This window comes from Uloborus diversus, chromosome 3, assembly GCF_026930045.1.
Source record: "Uloborus diversus isolate 005 chromosome 3, Udiv.v.3.1, whole genome shotgun sequence".
NCBI lineage: Eukaryota > Metazoa > Arthropoda > Arachnida > Araneae > Uloboridae > Uloborus > Uloborus diversus.
Genome location: NC_072733.1, coordinates 3,992,706 through 4,015,491, shown reverse-complemented (window position 1 = coordinate 4,015,491; position 22,786 = coordinate 3,992,706). Strand labels below are relative to the sequence as shown.

At 37.8% G+C, this 22,786-nt stretch overlaps 1 protein-coding gene across 1 annotated transcript in view; it reads right to left on the bottom strand.

Annotated features, from left to right (window-relative positions):
* The window catches only part of LOC129218181 (sushi, von Willebrand factor type A, EGF and pentraxin domain-containing protein 1-like), a 100,520-nt gene that overhangs the window by 11,978 nt on the left and 65,756 nt on the right, over positions 1-22,786 (bottom strand). The window contains exons 7-10 of the mRNA XM_054852399.1: positions 21,537-21,746; positions 20,082-20,249; positions 16,616-16,792; positions 4,011-4,190 (exon numbers count right to left, since the gene is read on the bottom strand). Coding sequence (XP_054708374.1) covers positions 4,011-4,190; positions 16,616-16,792; positions 20,082-20,249; positions 21,537-21,746 — 735 coding nt within the window. The remainder of the gene's footprint in view (positions 1-4,010; positions 4,191-16,615; positions 16,793-20,081; positions 20,250-21,536; positions 21,747-22,786) is intronic.

Here is a 22,786-nt window from a genome sequence, read left to right as displayed (position 1 = left end):
GAAAATGTCGCAAAATCTTAGACTTTACTGTAGTTTTTTCCGATTTGAACCCTAAACGGCTAGTTTTTCAATAACATCAATTATGAACGTTTTTAAGATAGATTTAAATTTGCTACAAAGCTACAATATGAATGTAGAGCTATTTTTGTAGACCTGTTAGTTTCCGAGACAAAGCTTTTTGAATGTATCCCTTTTTTTAAAAACTTGTGAGGTTCATTAAAATAAATAAATAAATAAATAAATAAAATGTGAAGACTTTAACTCGGAATCTATTGACGTTAAAGAGACAGTTCTAGATTCCTATTGTAGCAAATTTAGTCCACTTTAAAAGCGTTCATAGTAGGTATAATTGAAAAACTAGTCGTCGAGGGTTCAAATCGTCAAAACTACAGTGAAGTCTAAACTTTCACGGTTTTTTCGATTTGAGTCATTCCTTGTCATGTGACCTTGTTGTCCCTGCTCGACCCTCTCCGATTTGAATGAATTTTTATAGAGGTGCCCCAAAATTGTTCAGGATCACCAAATATCAGTATTCTAGCCATCTTAAGTCGTGAGCAATGAACGTACAGACTTGGTAATTTTGTCATTTCAATCGCAACATGAAAAAAGAGGCTTTTACAAAACTTCGGATATCGGCAGAATCATACGACGTATGGAGCTGTAATTTGGCATAGCTTCATGTAAGTCTTATATGTACATCCAATAAAAGTTTCATGAAAATTGGAGAGGGTCGAGTGGGGACCTTTAGGTCACTAGACATGACCCTAGAACGCATTAACAGCCAAATGAATTATAAGTTCTCCCAATTTCAGGCTTTCAGTGAGATAAAATTTTCTGAAACCTTAGCCTAAACACGGCTAACACGCCTTGATGAAGCACTTTTTGGGTGGATCCTAGATTCTCAGGATTTAGATCTTGGAAACTGAATGTTTGCATCGATTAGTTTCAAAGTTATCTTTACTCCTCTCTAAAATTTCATTCAATTTGGATATGGTTGTGTGGGGACGATTTGAAAAATCAGGTTAGGGGACTCATTTGGGTCATTCTCCAGAAAACGTAACTTTTGAACGCAAATATTTTTCAATTTCGTAAGCTTTTCTTTTTTTTTTTTCATTCTTACATGAGAGTGTTACTTACTAGAAATAACCATAAACAATGGCCCAGCTAAGCTCCTATTATTTTATTCATAAATAAAAAAAAATTAAAAAATGCCTTCTTCACGGAAATAAGAAAAAAAAAGGAAAAAAAAACTTTTAATATTTAAAAATCGAAGCCAATTTAATTTCAAAGTAGTAATTCTGTTAATTGCGCAAACAATCAGCTATTTTAATGATTAGTGGGAGTATAATATTAAGCTCTCTTAATTAAAGTACGGCTTAATTAGTAATTTCAAATGTATGTTAAAAAATAGTATTTAGTAAATTTGAGGTTATACTACTAGCAATTTATAATTTTGGTAGAACGCCTATTATTTATGTACTTTTCCTCCATCAGTTATTTTCGCCTCAGAAATAATGACATTGATAAGGTCTATCACGGAGGTAGGATTCACGGAGGCGAGGATCTTTTCATTAATATAGGCCTAAAAAGATACATTTTTCATGGAAATTTTTTTTTCTTCGTTGCTACAATCTGCACATATTAAGCATATGAAAACATGTTCACTTCTTTTTTTACATTAATTTACATCCCTGAAATTCAAGTTCACGGAGGTGAGAAGTCAGAATAACCACACTAAGTTTTTAAAGCAAAATCTATCTTCCTGTTTTTCGACAAAAATCTCACAACTTCAACTATGGCTGAAAATAAGTAAGGGGGCTCCGTTGTATCATGGAAAATAAAATTTGATGTCATTACTGCCACGTGTTAATGAGGAATGGCATTTTGTGTTTAGGTAACGGAGGTGAGAATTTATTGTGTGACATGACTCCCTGTCCTTCTAAAACGAACTAAAACACAATATAAAAAAATTAAATATACTTAAACAATTAGTATTTGAGACACTTGTGAAAGGAGTAATAAATAAATAAGTATATACTTTTAACTAAACAAGTTATTAAGCAACATAAACAGTCACACAAGATGTGTGACATGCCCCAGAGATGAGAATTCACATGTTGTGAACCAAAAATATACTAAAATAAAAATTATTATTAAAAAATTGTTGGCAGGTTTAAATAGATATATTTTTAATGTAATTAAAAATCATTGTTAAATGAATTGTTCCTTGAAGTTTTTACAGTAAAAGGCGTGTGACAGAAAAGTTACATTTTTGAAGAATGACTCATTTATTAAAAGGTTGCGTTCAGCGTTCGAGGCCATAATCTTCGATTATTTATTAGAGTAATATAATAAACAACTTAGCAAAAAATCAGCACTTCCAGATCTTACGCAAGGTCTCGATTACTGGACTATTAGCGGAGTAAGATTGTTTTTGCGAAGATTTGTTGTTCGTTTACAAGAAATCAATTTTTACTAAACTCGCGCGAAAAACTCTGATAACGTGCACACATTGGAAGTTTTGACTTTCTGATTGCACTCATGGCTCTTCCCATTTCCTACCAACTCAGTATTTTGTACTCTTTCACCGAGTTTTAACAATGCTTAGGCGAACTAAAGAAAGCAAAAACTGAATAGCTCTCTTCGGTATACATGCAGTTTTCGTGGGCAAAAAGATGTAACTGCATTGAAATCTCTTTAGAATCAACATTCAGGTAAACGGTTGAAAGGCATTGTGCTCTTGCATGATTGTGCAAGACCGCATGCAGTCAAACAAATGTATGAACTTCTGAAAAACTTTAAGTGGGAAATGTAGGATCATTCTCTTTACAGTCCAGACCATAGACTAATAATAAGAATAGACCGAGCTATGGCAACCTTTTTGCTGCTCATAAACTAAACCATGTGACTGGTGGATATCCTAGCAACAACGGGCGTTGATCGTATAGCAGACGATCAACGCCCGCGAGAAATAAAATAAATAGAATTGAACACGGAAGAATGATCTTTTATGGAGTCCGTTTTGTAAATTTGTTATTCTAAGTTGTAATTATTTTGTTAATATAGTGAGTTTTTGGTTTAGATAGTACTGTGCATTTTCTTTAGTCAATTTCAATAACTCTCTAAGCAATTAAAGATGCAAGCGCCCAAAAGAATCGGCAAACGGTAAGATTTTTACCTACAATTTCAATTTAAGATGCCGATTAGTACATTTTTGCGTTAAAACTAATTACTAATGTCAAAATAATGATAACTAAAAGAAAAACAATTCAATCTCTGCACTCGGAAAAAAATTATAACGAAAACACATTACGTCTTAAAATACATGTCGAGTGCCAAACTATAGATAATGTTGCTATCTAGCAACCATGCTGCCAAAGTTTTCGCCAAGCCTCCCACCAGTCACATGATGTATCCATGAATCAATTTTTTCATCAGCAAGTCTGGGAAAGCTCGGTCTACTCTTATTATTAGACTATGGTCCAGATCTTTTATGATTTTACGTCCATGAAAGAAGAACTTTCAAATTGACGATACCACTCGGATGACGAGCTGAAAGCTGCGTCCGAAGAATGATTATCTGGCATTGGGCAGGATTTCTTTGCAGAAGGAGTCGAAAAACTTGTACTCCGTCGTGACAAATACTTCTATAACAAAGATAATTACGTTGAAAAGTAAATTTTGAACAGAATTTTTACTTACAACTTAAGTTATTGTACAATTTCTATTCTGTTTTGTTTTCTTAAGCAGTGTAACTAACATTTTGAGTGATAGATAGAAATTTTAGGGCAAAAAAAAAAAATTTTTTTTTCGTCGCAGACATTAGCTATTGAAATCAATTTATTTTATTTTTTTCACTTCTGTAATGGGTTAACGTATGTTCGAAGATATGACACAGCTGCAGGTGATTGGTATCATTCATAATGGGCGAGTTCTACTTAGATGTCGGAGCAATAGGATATATTCTAGCAGTTTCTAAGCCACGTAAAGTTTTTATTTATTCTACTTACGTTTACAGGCAGCTGATGTATAGCTCCAAGAACCATTAGTCAGGCATTGCGTTATAGCTGGAGATCCTTCAATATGGTACCCAAAATCACATTCTAGAATGCGAATCGGGATGGAGTAATTCCAACGTACCCATCGTCCTTCAATTGGGCTTAAGAAACTTGGCGAACCACACGACAGGTCTAAAAAGGACAAACAACATGACAGTATGTTATTTTAAGGATAACTCAAAAGTATTTAAAAGTGTTAAATAATGTTAGCTACATGTATGGGGGGGGGGGGGGGATCTCAACTTCTGTGAAACGTTTACTGCCTCTAGTTCTGTTGTGTCTATTCCAGACTGATGATCAAAAATAAAAGTGAAATTGTAGTCTATGGATGCCGTAACGTGTTATTAACTTGAAATATTTGAGCTTATGTACACTCTTGTTTGTGAAAATTTCAACACCATGAAGGAAGCATCATAGTTGAATGAAATTTAATACACAGTTGAGTGGTAATGGTACAAATTAATAATTACATTTTCAAACAAAACAAACAATAAAAAGAGAAAGAAATTAGTATTTTGTGTGGCCACCACGCGCCGCAATAAGAGCTGCTGCACGACTCGGCATGGAGTGAGACAAAGTTTGAATATCTGCCTGCGGAAGAGTATTCCATATTGTTTGTATGCGCAACCAAAGTTCGTCTGTCGAAGCAACAGGACGAGGATCACGAGCGAGACGCCGCCCAACGAAATCCCACACATGTTCAGTCGGTGACATATCCGGGGAATATGCAAGCCAAGAAAGAAGCTGTACCTGCTGCGAATCAAGGTAGGATTTGACAGCCCTGGCGACATGTGGACGGGCACTATCCTGCTGGAATACAGCCCCTGGCAATCCTTGCAGGAAAGGAATAGCTTGGGGCTGTAAAACTTCGTTTATGTATCGGGTACTGTTCAAATTGCCCACAACTCGTAGCAATTGTGATCGTCCATGATATGCTATGGCACCCCAGACCATAACTCCGTGTTTTCGTCCATTGTGGCGTTCGATAATGCACTCCGGAATGTGCCGTCCACCGGCATAGCGCCTGACACGAACTCGGCCATCATGGTGCCACAAACTGAAGCGGGATTCGTCAGAAAAGACGACCTGCTGCCAATCAGCACGCCAGCTCCTATGCACATTGGTCCATTGTAGCCGCAGGCGACGATGGTTTTGCGTAAAAGGAATCCTGTATAAAGGAATCCTTGCGCTGCTGCAGACGTCTCCGAATTGATGAAGCACTTAATGAAACACCTGTAGCTGTTGACCACTGTGCTGCAAATTGTCTGGAAGAAGCTGTGCGTTCCGTCAGCGCCATATGCACCAGGTGTCATCGCGAGCTGACGTCACTTTTCGGAGTCCACTCCCAGATTTCCGAGCTGTCCGACCCTCGTCCGTCCACTGCTTCCAAACACGCATGATTGTGCTGCTGTTACGCTGCACACGAGCGGCTACTGTACGATAAGACAATCCAGCTTTACGAAGGCCGACGATTCTGCCCCGTTCAAACTCCGAAATTTGCTCCAATTTCGCTTTCTTTCGTCGAAGAGGCATAGTAAAGATTCAGTTAACGTTTACACTAGCATGTAACCACCGATAGCCATACACGCCTCGCTACAGCCGTCTATTTATATTCGGTTCGATCCGCCGTTCAGCGGGCGCTGCTCAGCATATGCATGCGCTACCAGTCTGCAATTCTAATCATTTGCATATCATGCCCTACTTTACATTTCCTGCAATTTTCAGTCACTCACGTAAGTATTTCGTGGTGTTGCAATTTTCACAAACAGGAGTGTAGCTATATATATTTTACTGTTACTTTTTAATACAAAGGTATTGTTGCACATTTATTGCTTAATGCATAGTCGTAAAATATTGTGAATAGAAGAAAGAAATTGATCTACGCATTGGATTAACGACATCGGAAGAGATTGAAAAAAATAAAGGAAAATGAAATGATTAGGAGGCGTACCTAGAAGCAACCAAGTTCTCTCCATTTCCATAAGTATAAATCTACTGTGTTATTCCTAATAGTCTTCATTAACTTTAAATACTCTACAGATACTCTGGCATATTTGTGTGAACTTGGAAGAGTAACCTTTGCTTGTTAATTTACTACCTCACAAAGAATTCTTCAAATTTTCTGTTTTCCAAACATGCTTTCTTTTAACCGTTTAACGTCGCATGTTTCCATTTGGCAACGTATCCAATGTAGTCCTCTAAAGTGCTATGAAACATTTTGAAGCCTGCCAACGATCAATATGAAAGATAGACACAGAAGATGCAATTAAATTGTTTTTATTATAAATAGCAGTACTATTTTTGGATGGAAAATACACCTTCGGGGTGATCAAATGCCAAACAATACTGTGGGTCTAAATGAAGACTTTGTTCAAAGTATGCACCATAAGCCTGGAGAACCACGATCTTACTGATTAACTAACCTCAGGATTTCTTATTCCCAGAATTTCTGTGGCTGTGACGAGACTCAGTGAAGCGCTTCTCTTTCAAATGTTTTTACAAAGAATCAAACACATGGAAATTGCTGGGCGACTTTCCTGGGTGGTAGGACGGATGGTCAAGTTGCTCGCTTGTTGAATTTCTTGAGTACAGGAGAATCATTAACTCCGATGTGTAGGGTAGACCGAGGCACATTAACGAGGATTTTTTTTAATGAATTTTCTAATTTTTATATTTGAACCTAGGAACTTTTAGACATTGTGGTTTTATGAAGCAGTTAATGAAGTCAAATTTTGTATATTCAAATGTTGCTCAGCTTGTGTTTTTAACCGTAAAAAAGAAAAAGTTTTTTAATTCCAAGTCGGTTGCGTGAACTTGTCCCGAACACGGGGCAAATTTACGCATCGAGTGGGGCACGTTTACGCATATAAAAAATGATACCAATAGGCGTAAGTGAAATATTTAACCAGTTGAGTTCCAGACATCATTTCATCACACAATATTAATGTGTTCCTAATTTCATATGATTTTATTGTTCAAGATGGATATTTTTGATACTAGTAAGTGCTTTTTTTTTCCTAATTTAATTAATCCATCTGATAGTTAAACAATATTAAAAAAAAATTTTTAAATGAACGAAGGAATTTTTTGTCTTTTTCAAAACTTTCAAGTGATGGCAATGACTTGTACCCATTTGTACCGGGGCTACATTTTCTGTATACAGTAGCTGCAGCTTTCCCATTAATGATAAGACGTATTATAGTCAGCACACTAGAGTACAACATATTTTTTTTGACCCAAAGCTTTGAGTGCTTCAATAATTCTTCAAAGAAATCCCTACCCAAAAAAAAGTACTCTAGAGAAAAAAAACTAGAGTGTGCTAACTATAATACGCCTTACTAATAATGGAAAAAGTGCAAGATTATATACAGAAAATTTGGCCCGGGTATAAACGGGTAAAATCATTACCATCACTTGAAAGGTTTTAAATGAGCAAAAACGCCTTCGTTTATCTTCAAAAAATTTTTAATATTGTTTGATTATCAGATAGTGTAATTAAATTAGGAAACAGAAAGCACTTACCAGTATAAATAATATCCATCTTTAACAATTAAATTATATGAATTTAGGAACATTTTAATTTTGTGTGATGATATGATGAATTCTGAACTTGACTTTTGTCCACCTAACTTGTATTTATCGAAACACTGTGAGGCGTGGCCACCTGAGTGGCAGGGTGCTTTTTAAGTGGGAGTAACTTAACCATCCACCCTACAACCCAGACAAGTCACCCTGCGATTTCCATGGGTTTGATCCTTTGGAAAAACATTTAAAATGGAAGCGCTTCAACTAGGACGACCAACTCAATAACACCGTGAAGGACAAGGTCTCGTCATGGCTACAGAAATTCCGGGAATGAGAAATCCTTCGGTCAATTAATCAGTGGGATTGTGGTGCTCAGGCCTATGGTGCATACTTTGAATAAAGTCTTCATTTAGATCCACAGTATCGTTTGGTACCTTTTCATTTGAACAACCCTTATAGACATAAATTTTCTATTTTGCTTTATGTTTAGCTAATTGACTATTTTTTGCAATTTTATGGAGAAAAATTTAGTACTTGAACAAAAAGGTATTTCGTAAACATTACCGATTTCTTAGGATATTTGACTTAAGTATTTCTTTTTTCAGTTGAAGCCCAATGTTACCGAATGATATTTAACAAAGGGTCATTCCATGTCAAGTGATCCAAAGTTTTTTCCCTCACCTTTTTGTATTTCTTTGAAATTTGGCTCATCGATTGTACCCTTTGAGGTAATCAAAAGTCCAAAGTTTTAGATTTTTATCTCTATTATTTTTTCATTTATGACACTTTGATTTTTCGAAAAACCCGCTTTTTTTTCATGGATGCTTGAACATAAAATGGACGATAACTCAGCACCAAATATAGATAGAAAGATTTGGTAAAAAGCATTTTAAAGTACATTAGTTGCTGTTTAATGGGATATGCAACATGACTAATTTCAAAAAAATTTTAATTTAAAAAAAAAATGAAATTTAAATTTTAAATTTTAGCATTAAAGAAAAGAAAAAACAGCTGCACTCCAAATGTTGTTGAAAGACAGTTTTATGTGGACAGACATATGACCTGATACTTAGATTTATTTTTAGTTTGGTGTAAAAACAATGAAACAACACGGGGGGAGACACTCCTATTTTGCTGTGATCTTGGGGAAAACTATTTCTTTTCTCCATTCAAATTTGAAAGTTGGTGCAGAGGTAAGGGACGAAATGAATCATAACTTCCTTATCAGATAGTGAAATAATCAAGTACACTTTGTGAAGTTCGGACTGAAAAAGAAACACTTGGTCTGAAAAGAAAAAGCATCAGGTGAAGCGTGATACTAGTATAGTGTTAATCGTATGTGTGAGTGAATGTGAGGGGGGGGGGGGGTAATGTACTTTGTCTTGGTTTAAAGAAGAACATTTACCAACTTTTAATATGTTTTCTATTCATTTTGTTTTATTCTATTTATTTATTTATTTTTTACATTTTAAAAATAGTTTTGGAAAAAAAATAATAAAAGTGGTGGCCCGGGGGAAGGGGTCTTTTTCTTACTTTAAAGAAGAATATTTACCAATTTTTAATAAGTTTACTATTCATTTTGGTTTTTTATTCATTTATTTATTTTTTACATTTTGAAAATAGTTTTGAAAAAAAAAATAAATAAAATAAATAAAAGTGGTGGTGCGGGGGGGAAGGGGGGGTGCTTGCCAATTTACAAATTCACGTCAGCTCATTTCAAGCATAGTTATGATCAATTACTACTTACTAGACCATCCCCAGTGAGAGAACCCCATATTTAACTAGTTGGAATCTGAAAAATGTCATTATTTCATAAGTCAAATTTTATTTAAAAATTCATAAAAATATGATCCCATTGAGATCCCAACTTGAAACTTTGCACAAATGAAGATAAAATACGCACACATTTTTGAGAATTTTTAAAAAAAAATTCATTATACCTTTTTGAGAAATTTAAATTTAAAATTTAAATTTCATTTTTTAAAAATTAAATTTTTTTTTGAAATTAGTCATGTTGCATATCCCATTAAACAGCAACTAATGTACTTTAAAATGCTTTTTACCAAATCTTTCTATCTATATTTGATGCTGAGTTATCGTCCATTTTATGTTGAAGCATCCATGAAAAAAAGCGGGTTTTTCGAAAAATCAAAGTGTCATAAATAAAAAAATAATAGAGATAAAAATCTAAAAATTTGGACTTTTGATTACCTCAAAGGGTACAATCGATGAGCCAAATTTCAAAGAAATACAAAAGGGTGAGGGAAAAAATTTCCCAAATTTTGGATCACTTGACATGGAATGACCCCAATACCACACTTAAATTAAAATATCACTTTTAAAGCATTTTCTCATGATTTAAACTCGAAATTAAAGCTCAACAACCTTTTAAGAAAGTTTTAAAATATCAGGCATTTAAGGGTTAAACCGCAGTGAAGAACATCTTTACTAATAATAAAGCTGAAAGTCTCTCTGTCTGTCAGGATCTCTGTGACGCGCATAGCGCCTAGACCGTTCGGCCGATTTTCATGAAATTTGGCACAAAGTTAGTTTGTAGCACGGGGGTGTGCACCTTGAAGCGATTTTTTGAAAATTCGATGTGGTTCTTTTTCTATTCCAATTTTAAGAACAAAATTATCATAAGATGGACGAGTAAATTACGAAATTATCATAACGTGGAACTGTAACATGGGTGCCAGCCAATTGGAGAGATACGAAATCATAATAACGTGGAACCGTAACATGGGTACAAGTCAATTGGCGAGAAAATTCACCATACATTATTTGTAAATGTACAGGCGAACCAAAAGATCTTTTAATTTTTCTATTACGGGCAAAGTCGTGTGGGTACCACTAGTTTTATATAAAACTGTAGATACAAGAATCAGGATCTATTTGGGGTAAACATCGTGCAGCCATCTGTTGAACATATTTATATTGTTACAAAACCTGTAAATAGTTTCCCGTAATGAATATACAACCCCTTTTTCATATGGCTAAAATATACGACCCCTATTCCTTTTTTTTGTTCATTGATAAAATTTGATAACGGTCAACGCATTTCGAGAAGCGTGTGGAATATTTGAGAAAATTCTTTTCGGTGTATTTAAGCCGTTAGCGATGGATAAACAGTTAGTTTCGTTTGAGTTTTCGAACTGAGAAGATTTTTGCTCTGTTTATAGCGAGGCATTTCGCTGTGTTGTTTTCGTATTTGGAAGTAAATACGTGTGTAAACGTTGAGTTTACGGTGTTGTGTGATAATTGCTTAATTGCTGATGAATAATTTAGCAGTTGTTGAAGACCTTTCCTGTATATAGTGTAAATAAATCTCCTGTGTTTTTATCAAGAACTGTGTCTTCATTTCAAGAAAGTGGAAGTCGCACCGAATCCGTTACAATTGGCGCCCAACGTGGGGCTTCTTCTGGACTTTCTTGGAGTAAGTGTGACTTAGGACATTTTTTTTCATAAAGACTGTTTGAATTTATAGACTTTGTTTTTATGGTGATTACTCGCGCAATGGATGACCAATTAAAACAACTTCTGGAAGCAATTAATGCTGTGAAAAGTGACTTGACCGAAAGTTTTACTGCTAATCAAGAACAATTAAAAAGTGATCTGACTGCAAGTATGTTGGCAAATCAAGACCAGTTAAAAAGCGATTTAACGGTGCTGAAAAAGGACTTAACGTCTAACCAAGAAGAAATTAAAAACGACCTTATTTCGGTAAAGACTGTGATGGAAAATAAATTTAATGACATAGAGCATCGAGTTGATGCAATTGAAGAAAAATTTGATACCGTTGAAAGCCGATTCAATGCTGTAGAAAATAAATTTGAAGATGAAGATAGAAGATTTCGTCTACTTAAAGAAGAGATCTTTAAGGACGTGGAAAGGAGATTGGCTACCGCGGAAAGCAGCTCTGTACAGTTTGGCGCTCCCACATCGGTTGCTCGACCGTCCATTAAACTTGCCACATTTGATGGGAAAACTTCGTGGCAGGTTTACAAAACTCAATTCATGATAGTGGCGGAAGCGAACGGATGGGACTCTGCTACCAAGGCCTGTCATCTTGCAGCATCCCTGAGAGGTGACGCAGCGGACATTCTCCAGACCCTTCCGGACAGCCAGCGCCTGGATTTCGCCGCCCTCACATCTGCGTTGGAGCTTCGCTTCGGTGAGAAGTGCCAGAAAGATTTCAGCCGACTCCAGTTGAAATCCCGTTTCCAGAAAACCGGGGAAACCCTGCAAGAGCTAGCGGCGGACGTCGAGAGACTGTCTCATCTTGCTTTTTCCGACTGTCCTGCGGATGTTCGGGACAACCTGGCACTCAACTACTTCATCGACGGAGTTCGGAATCCTGAGATCCAGAAGGCCCTCCGGATGGCGAATGTAAACGACTTGAAATCCGCTTTGATGTATGCGATGAGATACGAGGCCGCCCAAGAAGCAACCCGTGTGGATCGCCATCTAATCCGGACTCAGGAAGCTGATGAGTCTGATTCCAGGTCGTCCCACCTCGCTGAACTTGAGAGACAACTCGGTGACTTGACAAGACATTTGAGCAGCATAACAGCCCAAAAGAAACAAGAGCAGAAGTGCTGGAAATGCGGTAGTGAAGGACACCTGCGAAGGAGTTGTCCGGCTCGCCAAATTACGCGAGGGAAGGAAATCAACACCACTAAAGCTCTGCAGATTTCCTCTTCTAGTAGTGGCAGTGATGGACTTTTCATTTACGCACATGTAAATGGGAACCCCTGCAGACTGATTGTTGACACTGGAGCCAATGTGACAATCATTAGGACAGATGTGGCTCGTGAATTTGGATTGAAACTGCTGTGGACATCGCCACGCGTAAGTCTCCAGACTGTGACAGGTGACAAAATTGAGATTGACGGTAAAGTGGACTTGGAAATAGTGTTTGGGAATGCCACCTACCATCATACGGCATTCGTCGCTAATATCACGGACCCCTTCATTCTCGGATTGGACTTTTTGAAGAAATATGACTTCACTCTCGACTTCAAGACTAATGAGCTGCACTCGATGAGAGAAGACATAGCCGTTTTCCCTGCAGAAAGTGATGTAAAATCCGCTCATCAAATAATAGCCCAAACAGATTTATCGATTCCCTCAAGGTCAGAATCATTAATACCCGGCTCCATTGAAGAAAGCAATAGTTTTCGATTTGGACTCATTGAATCCCCCAACTTAAGCAATAGCCTAAAAGGAGTGCTGGTAGCATCTACGCTTGTGGACCTTTCTAAGGATGTAATTCCTGTAAGAGTCGCCAACGTGAGTGAAAGGCCAAGGAATATTCGGAAAGGTGAAGTGTTAGCAACTTGTACTCCAGTAAACTGCATCATTAGAAGAATCAATTCCCCCGAGACTGTGTCTTCTGAGTCCTTGACATCGAAGTTAATTGGGAGTGCACCCTTATCGAAAGATCAAAGAACTGCTGCGGAACAATTGGTGGATGACTTTAAGAATCTGTTTTCATCTACATCGGAGGGTGTTGGCCGTACGAATTTAACGCAGCATAGGATCTACACTGGAGAACACCCACCTATTAAACAGCATCCAAGACGACTACCGTTCGCCAAGAAGGAAGAGGTTGAGACCCTCCTGAAAGAGATGAAGGAGAATGATGTAATCGAACCCTCATCCAGTCCCTGGGCCTCTCCCATCGTCTTGGTCCGAAAGAAAGATGGCTCCACCAGATTTTGTGTCGATTACCGACGACTGAATGAAATCACCAAGAAAGACAGTTACCCTCTTCCACGGATAGACGACACCTTGGACACTCTTTCCGGACACAAGTGGTTTTCGACTCTGGACTTGAAGAGCGGCTACTGGCAGGTTGAGATACACCCTGATGACCGAGAGAAGACAGCGTTTACAACTGGACAAGGCTTATGGCAGTTTAAAGTGATGCCCTTCGGCCTCTGCAATGCACCAGCTACGTTCGAGCGTCTTATGGAGACAGTGTTAAGAGGACTTTCCTACGAATCCTGTCTGGTCTACTTAGACGATATCATCATCGTGGGACGCAGTTTCGAAGAACATCTGGCAAATCTTAGGAAGGTGCTGCAAAAGCTTAAGGAAGCCAATTTGAAGTTAAGCCCGTCCAAATGTAATTTGTTCCGCCGGGAAGTGAACTACCTTGGTCACATCATCTCTTCTGAAGGTGTACAAACCGATCCAGAAAAGGTATCTGCGGTCAGGAGTTGGAGTCGTCCCGAAAACATCCATCAGCTGCGAAGTTTCCTGGGGCTCTGCACGTACTACAGGAAGTTTGTAAAGGGTTTTTCCAACATTGCACGCCCTTTGCATAAGCTGACGGAGAGCAAGCAAAAGTTCGAATGGTCCAAAGAATGCGAAGATGCATTTCTACGACTGAAGGAGGCTTTAACATCAACGCCTATCCTCGCCTATCCTCAGCCTGAAAAATCCTTCATCCTGGACACTGATGCGAGCAACGAGGGAATTGGAGCTGTTTTATCCCAAGAAATTGACGGAAATGAACATGTCATCGCTTACTGGAGCAAATGCTTATCAAAGTCGGAGCGAAATTACTGCGTCACCAGAAAGGAGTTACTGGCCATAGTGAAAGCTGTAGAACACTTCCATCATTACCTCTACGGCCGAAAATTTCTGCTTCGGACAGATCATGCCTCGTTAACTTGGCTTTTGAACTTCAAGAATCCAGAAGGCCAGATAGCCAGATGGATACAGCGGCTCCAGGAATATGACATGGAGATCAAGCATCGAAAAGGGTTATCTCACGGTAATGCTGACGCTTTATCAAGGAGACCCTGTCCTGAGAACTGCCACTACTGTTCCCGAATCGAGAAACAGTATGGAACGACTAGCCCTACCGCCTATCAGGTGACAGTGACTCCAACATCATCAGAACCTGATCCATGGAGTGATGACCAAGTTCGAAAAGATCAACTTGAAGACCCCGACATAAAACCAATTTTAGAGTTCATGGAAAGTGACAGTCGACGCCCTAGTTGGCAGGACGTTTCCATCTTCAGTCCTACAACAAAAAGATACTGGGCTTTATGGAACTCACTCCATTTACGGAACGGCGTGCTACACCGGAAATGGGAATCTGATGACGGCAAAACGTCTAGGTGGCAGTTACTACTTCCCCGATCAAGGATTTCAGATGTTCTGAAAGAAATACATAGTAGTGCGACTGGAGGACATTTTGGTGTCTTGAAAACCCTCAATAAAGTTCGGGAGCGCTTCTTCTGGAGCAAGGCGAAGGATGACGTGGAGAAGTGGTGCCATTCTTGTGACGCCTGTTCTGCTCGTAAAGGACCGAAGAAAAGAAGCAGAGGGAAGCTACATCTGTACAACGTTGGAGCTCCTTTCGAACGAATTGGGATCGACATCCTGGGTCCTCTACCAAGAACTGCTGATGGGAACAAATACATTCTTGTTTCCATCGACTATTTCACCAAATGGCCGGAAGCATATCCCATTCCAGATCAAGAAGCTACCACTGTAGCAGAGACCCTAGTCCAACATTGGATCTCGAGATACGGAACACCTTTGCAGATTCATTCCGATCAAGGGAGGAATTTCATCTCTGCTGTGTTTAAGGGCCTATGCCAAATTTTCGGAATTGAGAAAACTAGGACAACACCACTACACCCACAATCGGACGGCATGGTGGAGAGATTTAACCGCACAATCCTGAATAATCTCTCGCTTATGGTATCCAGAAATCAACAGGATTGGGACAAGAAGCTACCTTTGTTCCTGCTGGCCTATCGCAGTGCTGTCCACGAGACTACCGGATATGCCCCATCTCAGATGCTCTTCGGACGAGAGCTTCGGCTACCTTGTGATCTCGTCTTCGGTCGTCCTCCGGATGCGCCTTCGTCGCCTGAGGAGTACATCCAGGATCTCCAGGCCCGGTTGGAAGACGTTCATAACTTCGCACGAGAGCGAATCAACATCGCGGCGGAGAAGATGAAGACCAGATACGACACAAGGTCTACTGGACATGAATTCAACGAAGGCGACAAGGTTTGGTTATGGAATCCCATCCGACGGAAAGGTCTTTCACCCAAATTGCAGTCGCATTGGGATGGACCCTACAAAGTCCTTAACCGACTGAATGACGTCGTAGTGAGGATCCAAAAATCACCTAATGCAAAACCTAGGGTTGTACATTATGATCGGTTAGCCCCATACTATGGCCATAGTTCATGAGTATTACGTAAACAACCATGGTTGATAACATCTTATTTGTAGATAATTTTTTTTTGCTTTTAATGTTTAGTAATATTTCTTGTTATTATTGTGTTTCCTATGCATTATTGATTATTATTTAATGTGTGTATTTGTGAACATGTGATAGAAGTTTGGCACCCTTTCTGGGGATTGTACTGCCCGGGACGTGCAGTCTTTAGGAAGGGGGCAATGTTACAAAACCTGTAAATAGTTTCCCGTAATGAATATACAACCCCTTTTTCATATGGCTAAAATATACGACCCCTATTCCTTTTTTTTGTTCATTGATAAAATTTGATAACGGTCAACGCATTTCGAGAAGCGTGTGGAATATTTGAGAAAATTCTTTTCGGTGTATTTAAGCCGTTAGCGATGGATAAACAGTTAGTTTCGTTTGAGTTTTCGAACTGAGAAGATTTTTGCTCTGTTTATAGCGAGGCATTTCGCTGTGTTGTTTTCGTATTTGGAAGTAAATACGTGTGTAAACGTTGAGTTTACGGTGTTGTGTGATAATTGCTTAATTGCTGATGAATAATTTAGCAGTTGTTGAAGACCTTTCCTGTATATAGTGTAAATAAATCTCCTGTGTTTTTATCAAGAACTGTGTCTTCATTTCAAGAAAGTGGAAGTCGCACCGAATCCGTTACAATATACTTTACGAATATGCAATTACTTCAGTATTTTTTGTAATGATAGCATTATTTTCGAAACATGATTAAGAGTAGACACGTGAATTTAAATGTGAAACAAAAAGTAGTAGATTTAATTTTTACTCATTTTCGTACCAATACAAACACTGAGGTCGCCCCACGTTTCAGACGACTCACATGTTCTGTTTATGGGATCTCCTTTCACATACCCTTGGTTGCATACGATTTGAAGTCGAGAACCATAATAAGCTGAGCCGTCCAAAAGAATCGCCCTGCCATGTGGTACTACGGGATTTCGCTCACATTCGATGACTAAAATAAAAAGAAAACACTCAAATTTGAAATTACGTTACACAAATGAAAATAATAATAATATGCACTAATTCGTTACCACAGAAGATAAAAATTGCCTTTTACAAAAAAGGAAGCATTGTATTCGCGAAAATATTTTCACTCAAAAATCGGCCTTCATTTCCATTTTGCTCATCCCCATATGAATGTTGAGTTTTTTTCGACCCGACCACACGTACATATGTACTAAAGAACGTATAGACGCCCGAAATATCCATTTTGACGTTTCCCAAGTTAATAACAACCAGCTTTCTCGTGACGTCTGTACGTATGTGTGTATGTATGTCGCATAAAGAACGGTATGTCCTAGAAAATTGAAATTTGGTACTTAGACTCCTAGTGGGGTCTAGTTGTGCACCTCCTTTTTTGGTTGCATTCGGGTGCTTCTAAAGGGGTCTTTTGCACCTTTTTTGGGGGGGAATTCATTGTTAATTTCGATGCAAACTCAAGTGGTGTTATAATTTGGAGGAACTTGGCGATTTATCGCTTGTCTTTTGGTCGCCAAGTTTTGTCGCCAACTTGGCGATTTTTTTTAAAAAATCTGGTTTCAATGTGGTGATATTTAGAGTGTTAACTCTTGAATCACATTAAAATTGCAATAATGGGGAAATAACATCAAATAGGTGTAAAAGGAAGTCATGTGATGCACACATCAGCCCTCGTTTTGAACAGTCATCCCGCCTTATACATCGTCCCTTCCTATACCTCAAAAGCTACATTTTTGGCAGATCTTTCAGCCATAAGAGCAGTTCTGCCTTCTTTTGAAGCTTCGGAAGCTTGTACCTCGGAGCATTTGTTATGCTGTTGATCTCGTTTTTTGGCTTTTTCTTTGTCTATCTAGATGCAAATTAGTTTTTCTTGGACTTTTTTTATCCGTTTTATATTTAAAACTTAAATTTAACACTAAAAGAATACACAGTACACGAGGACGTACATATATATGGCTTGATGGATGTTTGTCAGGTATATGTTGAGAAAAAAGAATTTATCGTAACAAAATTAACTATAACTCCGAAAATTCAAATTTCCGTAAATCCTCTTAGAGGCTTATTCTTAAAGCCCAAATCTATTTTTTTCACTTCAAAGAAAAAGAACGCAATTAAAAAACACATTATATCTATAACAAATGGAAACTCCAGTCCCTCGTAGAAAAAAGAATTTAACTCAAATATGCAACGCGACTTACATAAAATGATCAATTCGCTCCACCTAGAAACAAAATATTTTAATTTAAAGTCCGCATTGCAAATTTGAGAGGAAAATCCTGCTCCCCCGTAGAAAAAAAGGATTTTAACATAAATGCGCAACGCATTTATATAAAACCGAAAGCGATAAAATTATTTATTTTGATATAAGGATTGCGCACGCCAGAACAGCTTGCAGATGGCAGAATTTTTCCCTACTTACTTGACACTTATCGTAATATATTTTGGACAATTGACCCAATATCCTTATAAATTATAGGCTATGTGTTATTCTGACGTTTTAGCTATATTATTGTAAAGTTTCATTAAAATCCATTCAGTAGTTTTTGCGTGAAAGAGCAACTAACATCCACATACAAACTTTCGCTTTTATAATAGTAGTAAGATGGTAAATCATAGTATCATCTTATGTTATTAAAAACTGAGTGTATGTATATTTGTATGAATGTCACTTTAACTTCTTCCGAACGTCAGAGAATTGACGAGTGAAACAGGTAGCGATAGATTCGTAATTTTTCGGACATCATGTTTAGGAAGTGCAACATTTTCTACGACTTTAATTAGCGGAGATATTAATTTAAACTAAATTTTCAAAGACATTTTGACCGTCCGAAGGAAAGCGCTTGCTGGTACGATGCCAGAAACTGTCCTTGGTTTCCTCTTTTTTGAAGGTTAATTTTTTCACGCGTCTTAACTATTGCCTTTTTTTTCTACGGCTTATGTTTTCTCTTCATTTTTCTGTTTAAAGCGGAAGTGATTGAATGATTCGAGTCAATGGTAAATTGGAGGAGCACTACGGAATGGGAATGGATTAGTTCCAGAGGTGCGCCGCGCCAACATTAATGTACTTCTCACTAATGTACCACCGCATTTGTCAAGAAGGGGTGAAGCCGCTGAAGTTCACCGCCGAAGGTGGTGTACTTTAGGGCTGTACACCAACGGCACACGAGGTGGTGTACACCAACGAAATCTGTACACCGAGGATTGGACGAGCAGCTGTAGGCGGCGAAGGCAAAGTACCAGCCGCAAGAGGTAAAAAGGGGGGCGAAGCTTCTGAAGTGCACCGCAAAAAGCGGCGTACAAAAATCCGGATTGCACGAGCCACCAAAAGTGGCTAAACTAGCCACCCTGGACGCTAGTATTACAATTTTTCTCAAAGGTGTTTTTCGTGGGTAGACCAAACTTCCCTAATATTTCATCTAACTTCAGAAGCAAGCCATCATTTTAAAAAGCTTTTAATCGATATGAGCGAAAAATAAACGAAGAAGTTACATTTTTGCTGATATTCATAAAATTACTAAAACAACCGGTTTTTTTTAGCTCTTTCCGTCGAACACTAATTCTTCGCACGGGTCAGCTAGTTCACTAATTACTTCTTTTTACCAAAAAGAAAGTATTGTATTCGCGAAAAAAGTTTCACTCAAAATTCGGCCTTAATTTCCATTTTGCTCACCCCTAATGAATGATGAGTTTTTTTTTTCAACCCGACCACACGCGGATAAGTGCCTAAGAACGTATAGACACCCGAAATATTCATTTTGACATTCCCCGAGTTAATTACAACGACTTTTCTCTGGACGTCCGTATGTACGTATGTGCGGATGTGTGCATGTATGTCGCATAGCTCAAAAACGGTATGTCCTAGAAAGTTGAAATTTGGTACGTAGAGTACTAGTGGGGTCTAGTTGTGCACCTCCCTTTTTGGTTGCATTCGGATGTTCCAAAAAGGGTCTTTTACACCTTTTGGGGGAGAAATCAATTTTAGTTTCGATGCAAACTCAAGTGGTGTTATAATTTATGCAATTACTTTGCAATATATCGCCAAGCTTTTGGTCGCCAAGTTTTGTCGCCAACTTGGCGATAAATTTGGCGATTTTTTTTCTTTTTTAAGGTACCAATTTGGCCATTGTTGGTGATATTTAGAGAGTCAACTATTGAAACACTTTAAAATTGCCAATAATGGGGAAATAAGTTTAAATTAGCGTAAAAGGAAGTCATGTGATGCACACATCAGCTCGGTTTTTTTATGGATTTCTGACACTTACCTCTGCAATTCAAATTGGACGGGACCCACGTCCCTGTGTCTGAGCAAGTTATCATGTTGCTTGTAAGTGTTGTGTATCCTTCCCTACACGTAAGCGTTGCCGTGCTGCCAATAGTAGTTGATTTCGACGAAAAATTTCCATTAGCAACCAATGGTAATTTTCCACAATCTAGCAACAAAGTTAGCATTAGCTTTAAGCATTAGCAAAGTTAGCATTAGCTTATTAATATGTTGTTAAAAAACAATTATTACTTTAATGTAGAAAGTGAAGTTCAGTATTCACCAAGAAATCAGTTAAATCTAGTAAAATTTAGTTGCAACCATCTTATAGGTGAAAAGTTTCACCAATGTAGTGGTGCTTTTACAAACTGGTTAAGTATAACGTTATATGAGTTATTCTCGCGAAAGTAGTACAAATCATGTTCAAAGGATTTCTTGACAAGTCAGTTTTGATACTTTCCACGCTTAGTCATTTTTTCATTAATTCTCCATTTAATTGTGCTTAATCAAGTATGGATGGTTTATTCAAACAAATATTTTGGTTAAAAATATTTTGGTTTGAAACAATATTTGTCCCAGGTTCAAATCATTAGGTGTTGAATGTGTCGCAGAGACACCCGATAGAAGTGAAACTTTAGTATTACAGAAAAATATTTTAATTATTCATCAAACAGTTTTGAATAGCATAGATTGTGTTCCCCATTCATTAATTTACATAAAATCATATACTTGTGCATTGTCCATAACCGTCTTTTTCCTTAAAAGGAGAAATTATGTTTTCGTACACAGGCTAATATTGCCGCTCAGCGCAATCTGACTGACAATCACAGTGGCCCAATCGGCAGAGCGCTAAGCTTCGGACTTCGGATCGAGTACCGACCAAGACGTTTCAGACATATTCATAACAAAATTGTATATTTTAATGACGGGAATAGATTATATACAACAAGAATACTAAACAGTACTCGAAATGCGTTAGTTATACACATGTGTTTCAACGGTTGCTCTGTTGATGACCGACAGCTATACTCAACACAGTACACACAACAACGGACAACGAGAAAGAAAGAAAGCGAGTCCATGTGTGACTTTTCGTCACACAAAAAAAACAACTACGCTACTTCCGTCACACAGAATTTACGGAGCAGAATTTCAAAGCTCTCGCCTAAAAAGTGCGTTCAAATAGATATTAATAGGATTAGAAATTAATATTAATTCATTACACAGTGGGGTGAGGGAACAGGCGGTGAATGATACTAATATTTATAGCCCCCCCCCCTACACTTTTTTTTTTTTTCATTTTGTTGCCACGTGATGGGCACGACCGATAATATAATCTTGATCTTCAGAACCATTCCTATTCAGTACTTAAACCATAAAATAATGATTTTTTTAAATAATAATTTTTTCACTATCATATATGTTTATTTATAACCATGCTAGCACATTGAGGCACCTTTCACTAGAGTGGCAAGGGTTGAAACACATCTTGGAGGAGGCGAAGACCACGTCCGCTCACGACGGCAAGTTAACCATGGTGAGCCTTTCAGCTCGAAGCCAGAATCACATCTGAAGTGGATGCGCTGTCCTAGTTGAAATTTTCTTATAGAAGGAGATTCTAAAATAGACCCATTGTTTGGAGGAAGTGGACGGCGGCAGTATATCACTATAAATATAATATGAAATGGTATCAGGTATTGCAGGAAGCTCATGCAAGTTAGATTATACAGCTATCCAACAAGTAAAATAATATATTTCGTATAAATTATAATGCCACAGAAAATCGTTACTCCAGCAACTATTATTTTATGTTTTTCGTATGATAGTAGCTCTATATAACAGAGAAAAAATCGTGAATAGAAAAGAGGAATGTATACTATCACGCTACAGTAGCACAGTGCGACAAACAGAAAAAAAAAACATTCAAAATACTTCTGATACCATTCTTTCGCTAGTTCTTACGTAAAATGACCTCCCAAACCCAAATATGACCATTGTTTTCACCCCACCATCACCCAATTTTTGGAAATGATACCCCTCCCCCCAGTTTTTTTTAGTTTTCGACAGTTTCATAGCACTTATTATTATTATGAGGGTTGAGGGATTACTAACCATTCATGGGCGCCATATAGGGAGCCTGTGGGGGCTCAAGCCCCCCCTTAGAAATTAGAACTTTCTTGCTTTTAGTACTTTTCTCTTTGCAAAAAATGTAAAAACATTTCTTCTCCAGCCATTAATAAATAAGTTATTAAAAATATCAATTTTTAATAACTGTAATCTGTACTGAAATCGATTTTCACGGGGAAAATAACCCGCTAAACCCCGAAGAAAATGTCTGAGCCCCCCCCCTAAAATTTTGCATATGGGCGCCCATGCATTACATTCTTCCGAAGGGCTGCAGAGGTGAAAAGTTCAAAAGAATGAACATTTGTATCAAGTTGGGAGACTCATTGGTGTAATCCCCTCTAAAATATTTAAAAAAAAAAAAATCTTTTGTTTTCTAGGGGTTTGCTTTAGAATTTATTCACTTATTTTTCGGTGTAAAACCAGAGTATCGAACTCACTTCTATGAGCCCCATGTTCAAACATATGTTCAATTTGAAGAAAAGTTTTTATAAAATGATATTTTAGGAACAAATCTTGCATATGAATAGCGCAGCAGATCTTCAGGAAAGATACTTCCCGTACTTATATTTATTCAAATTA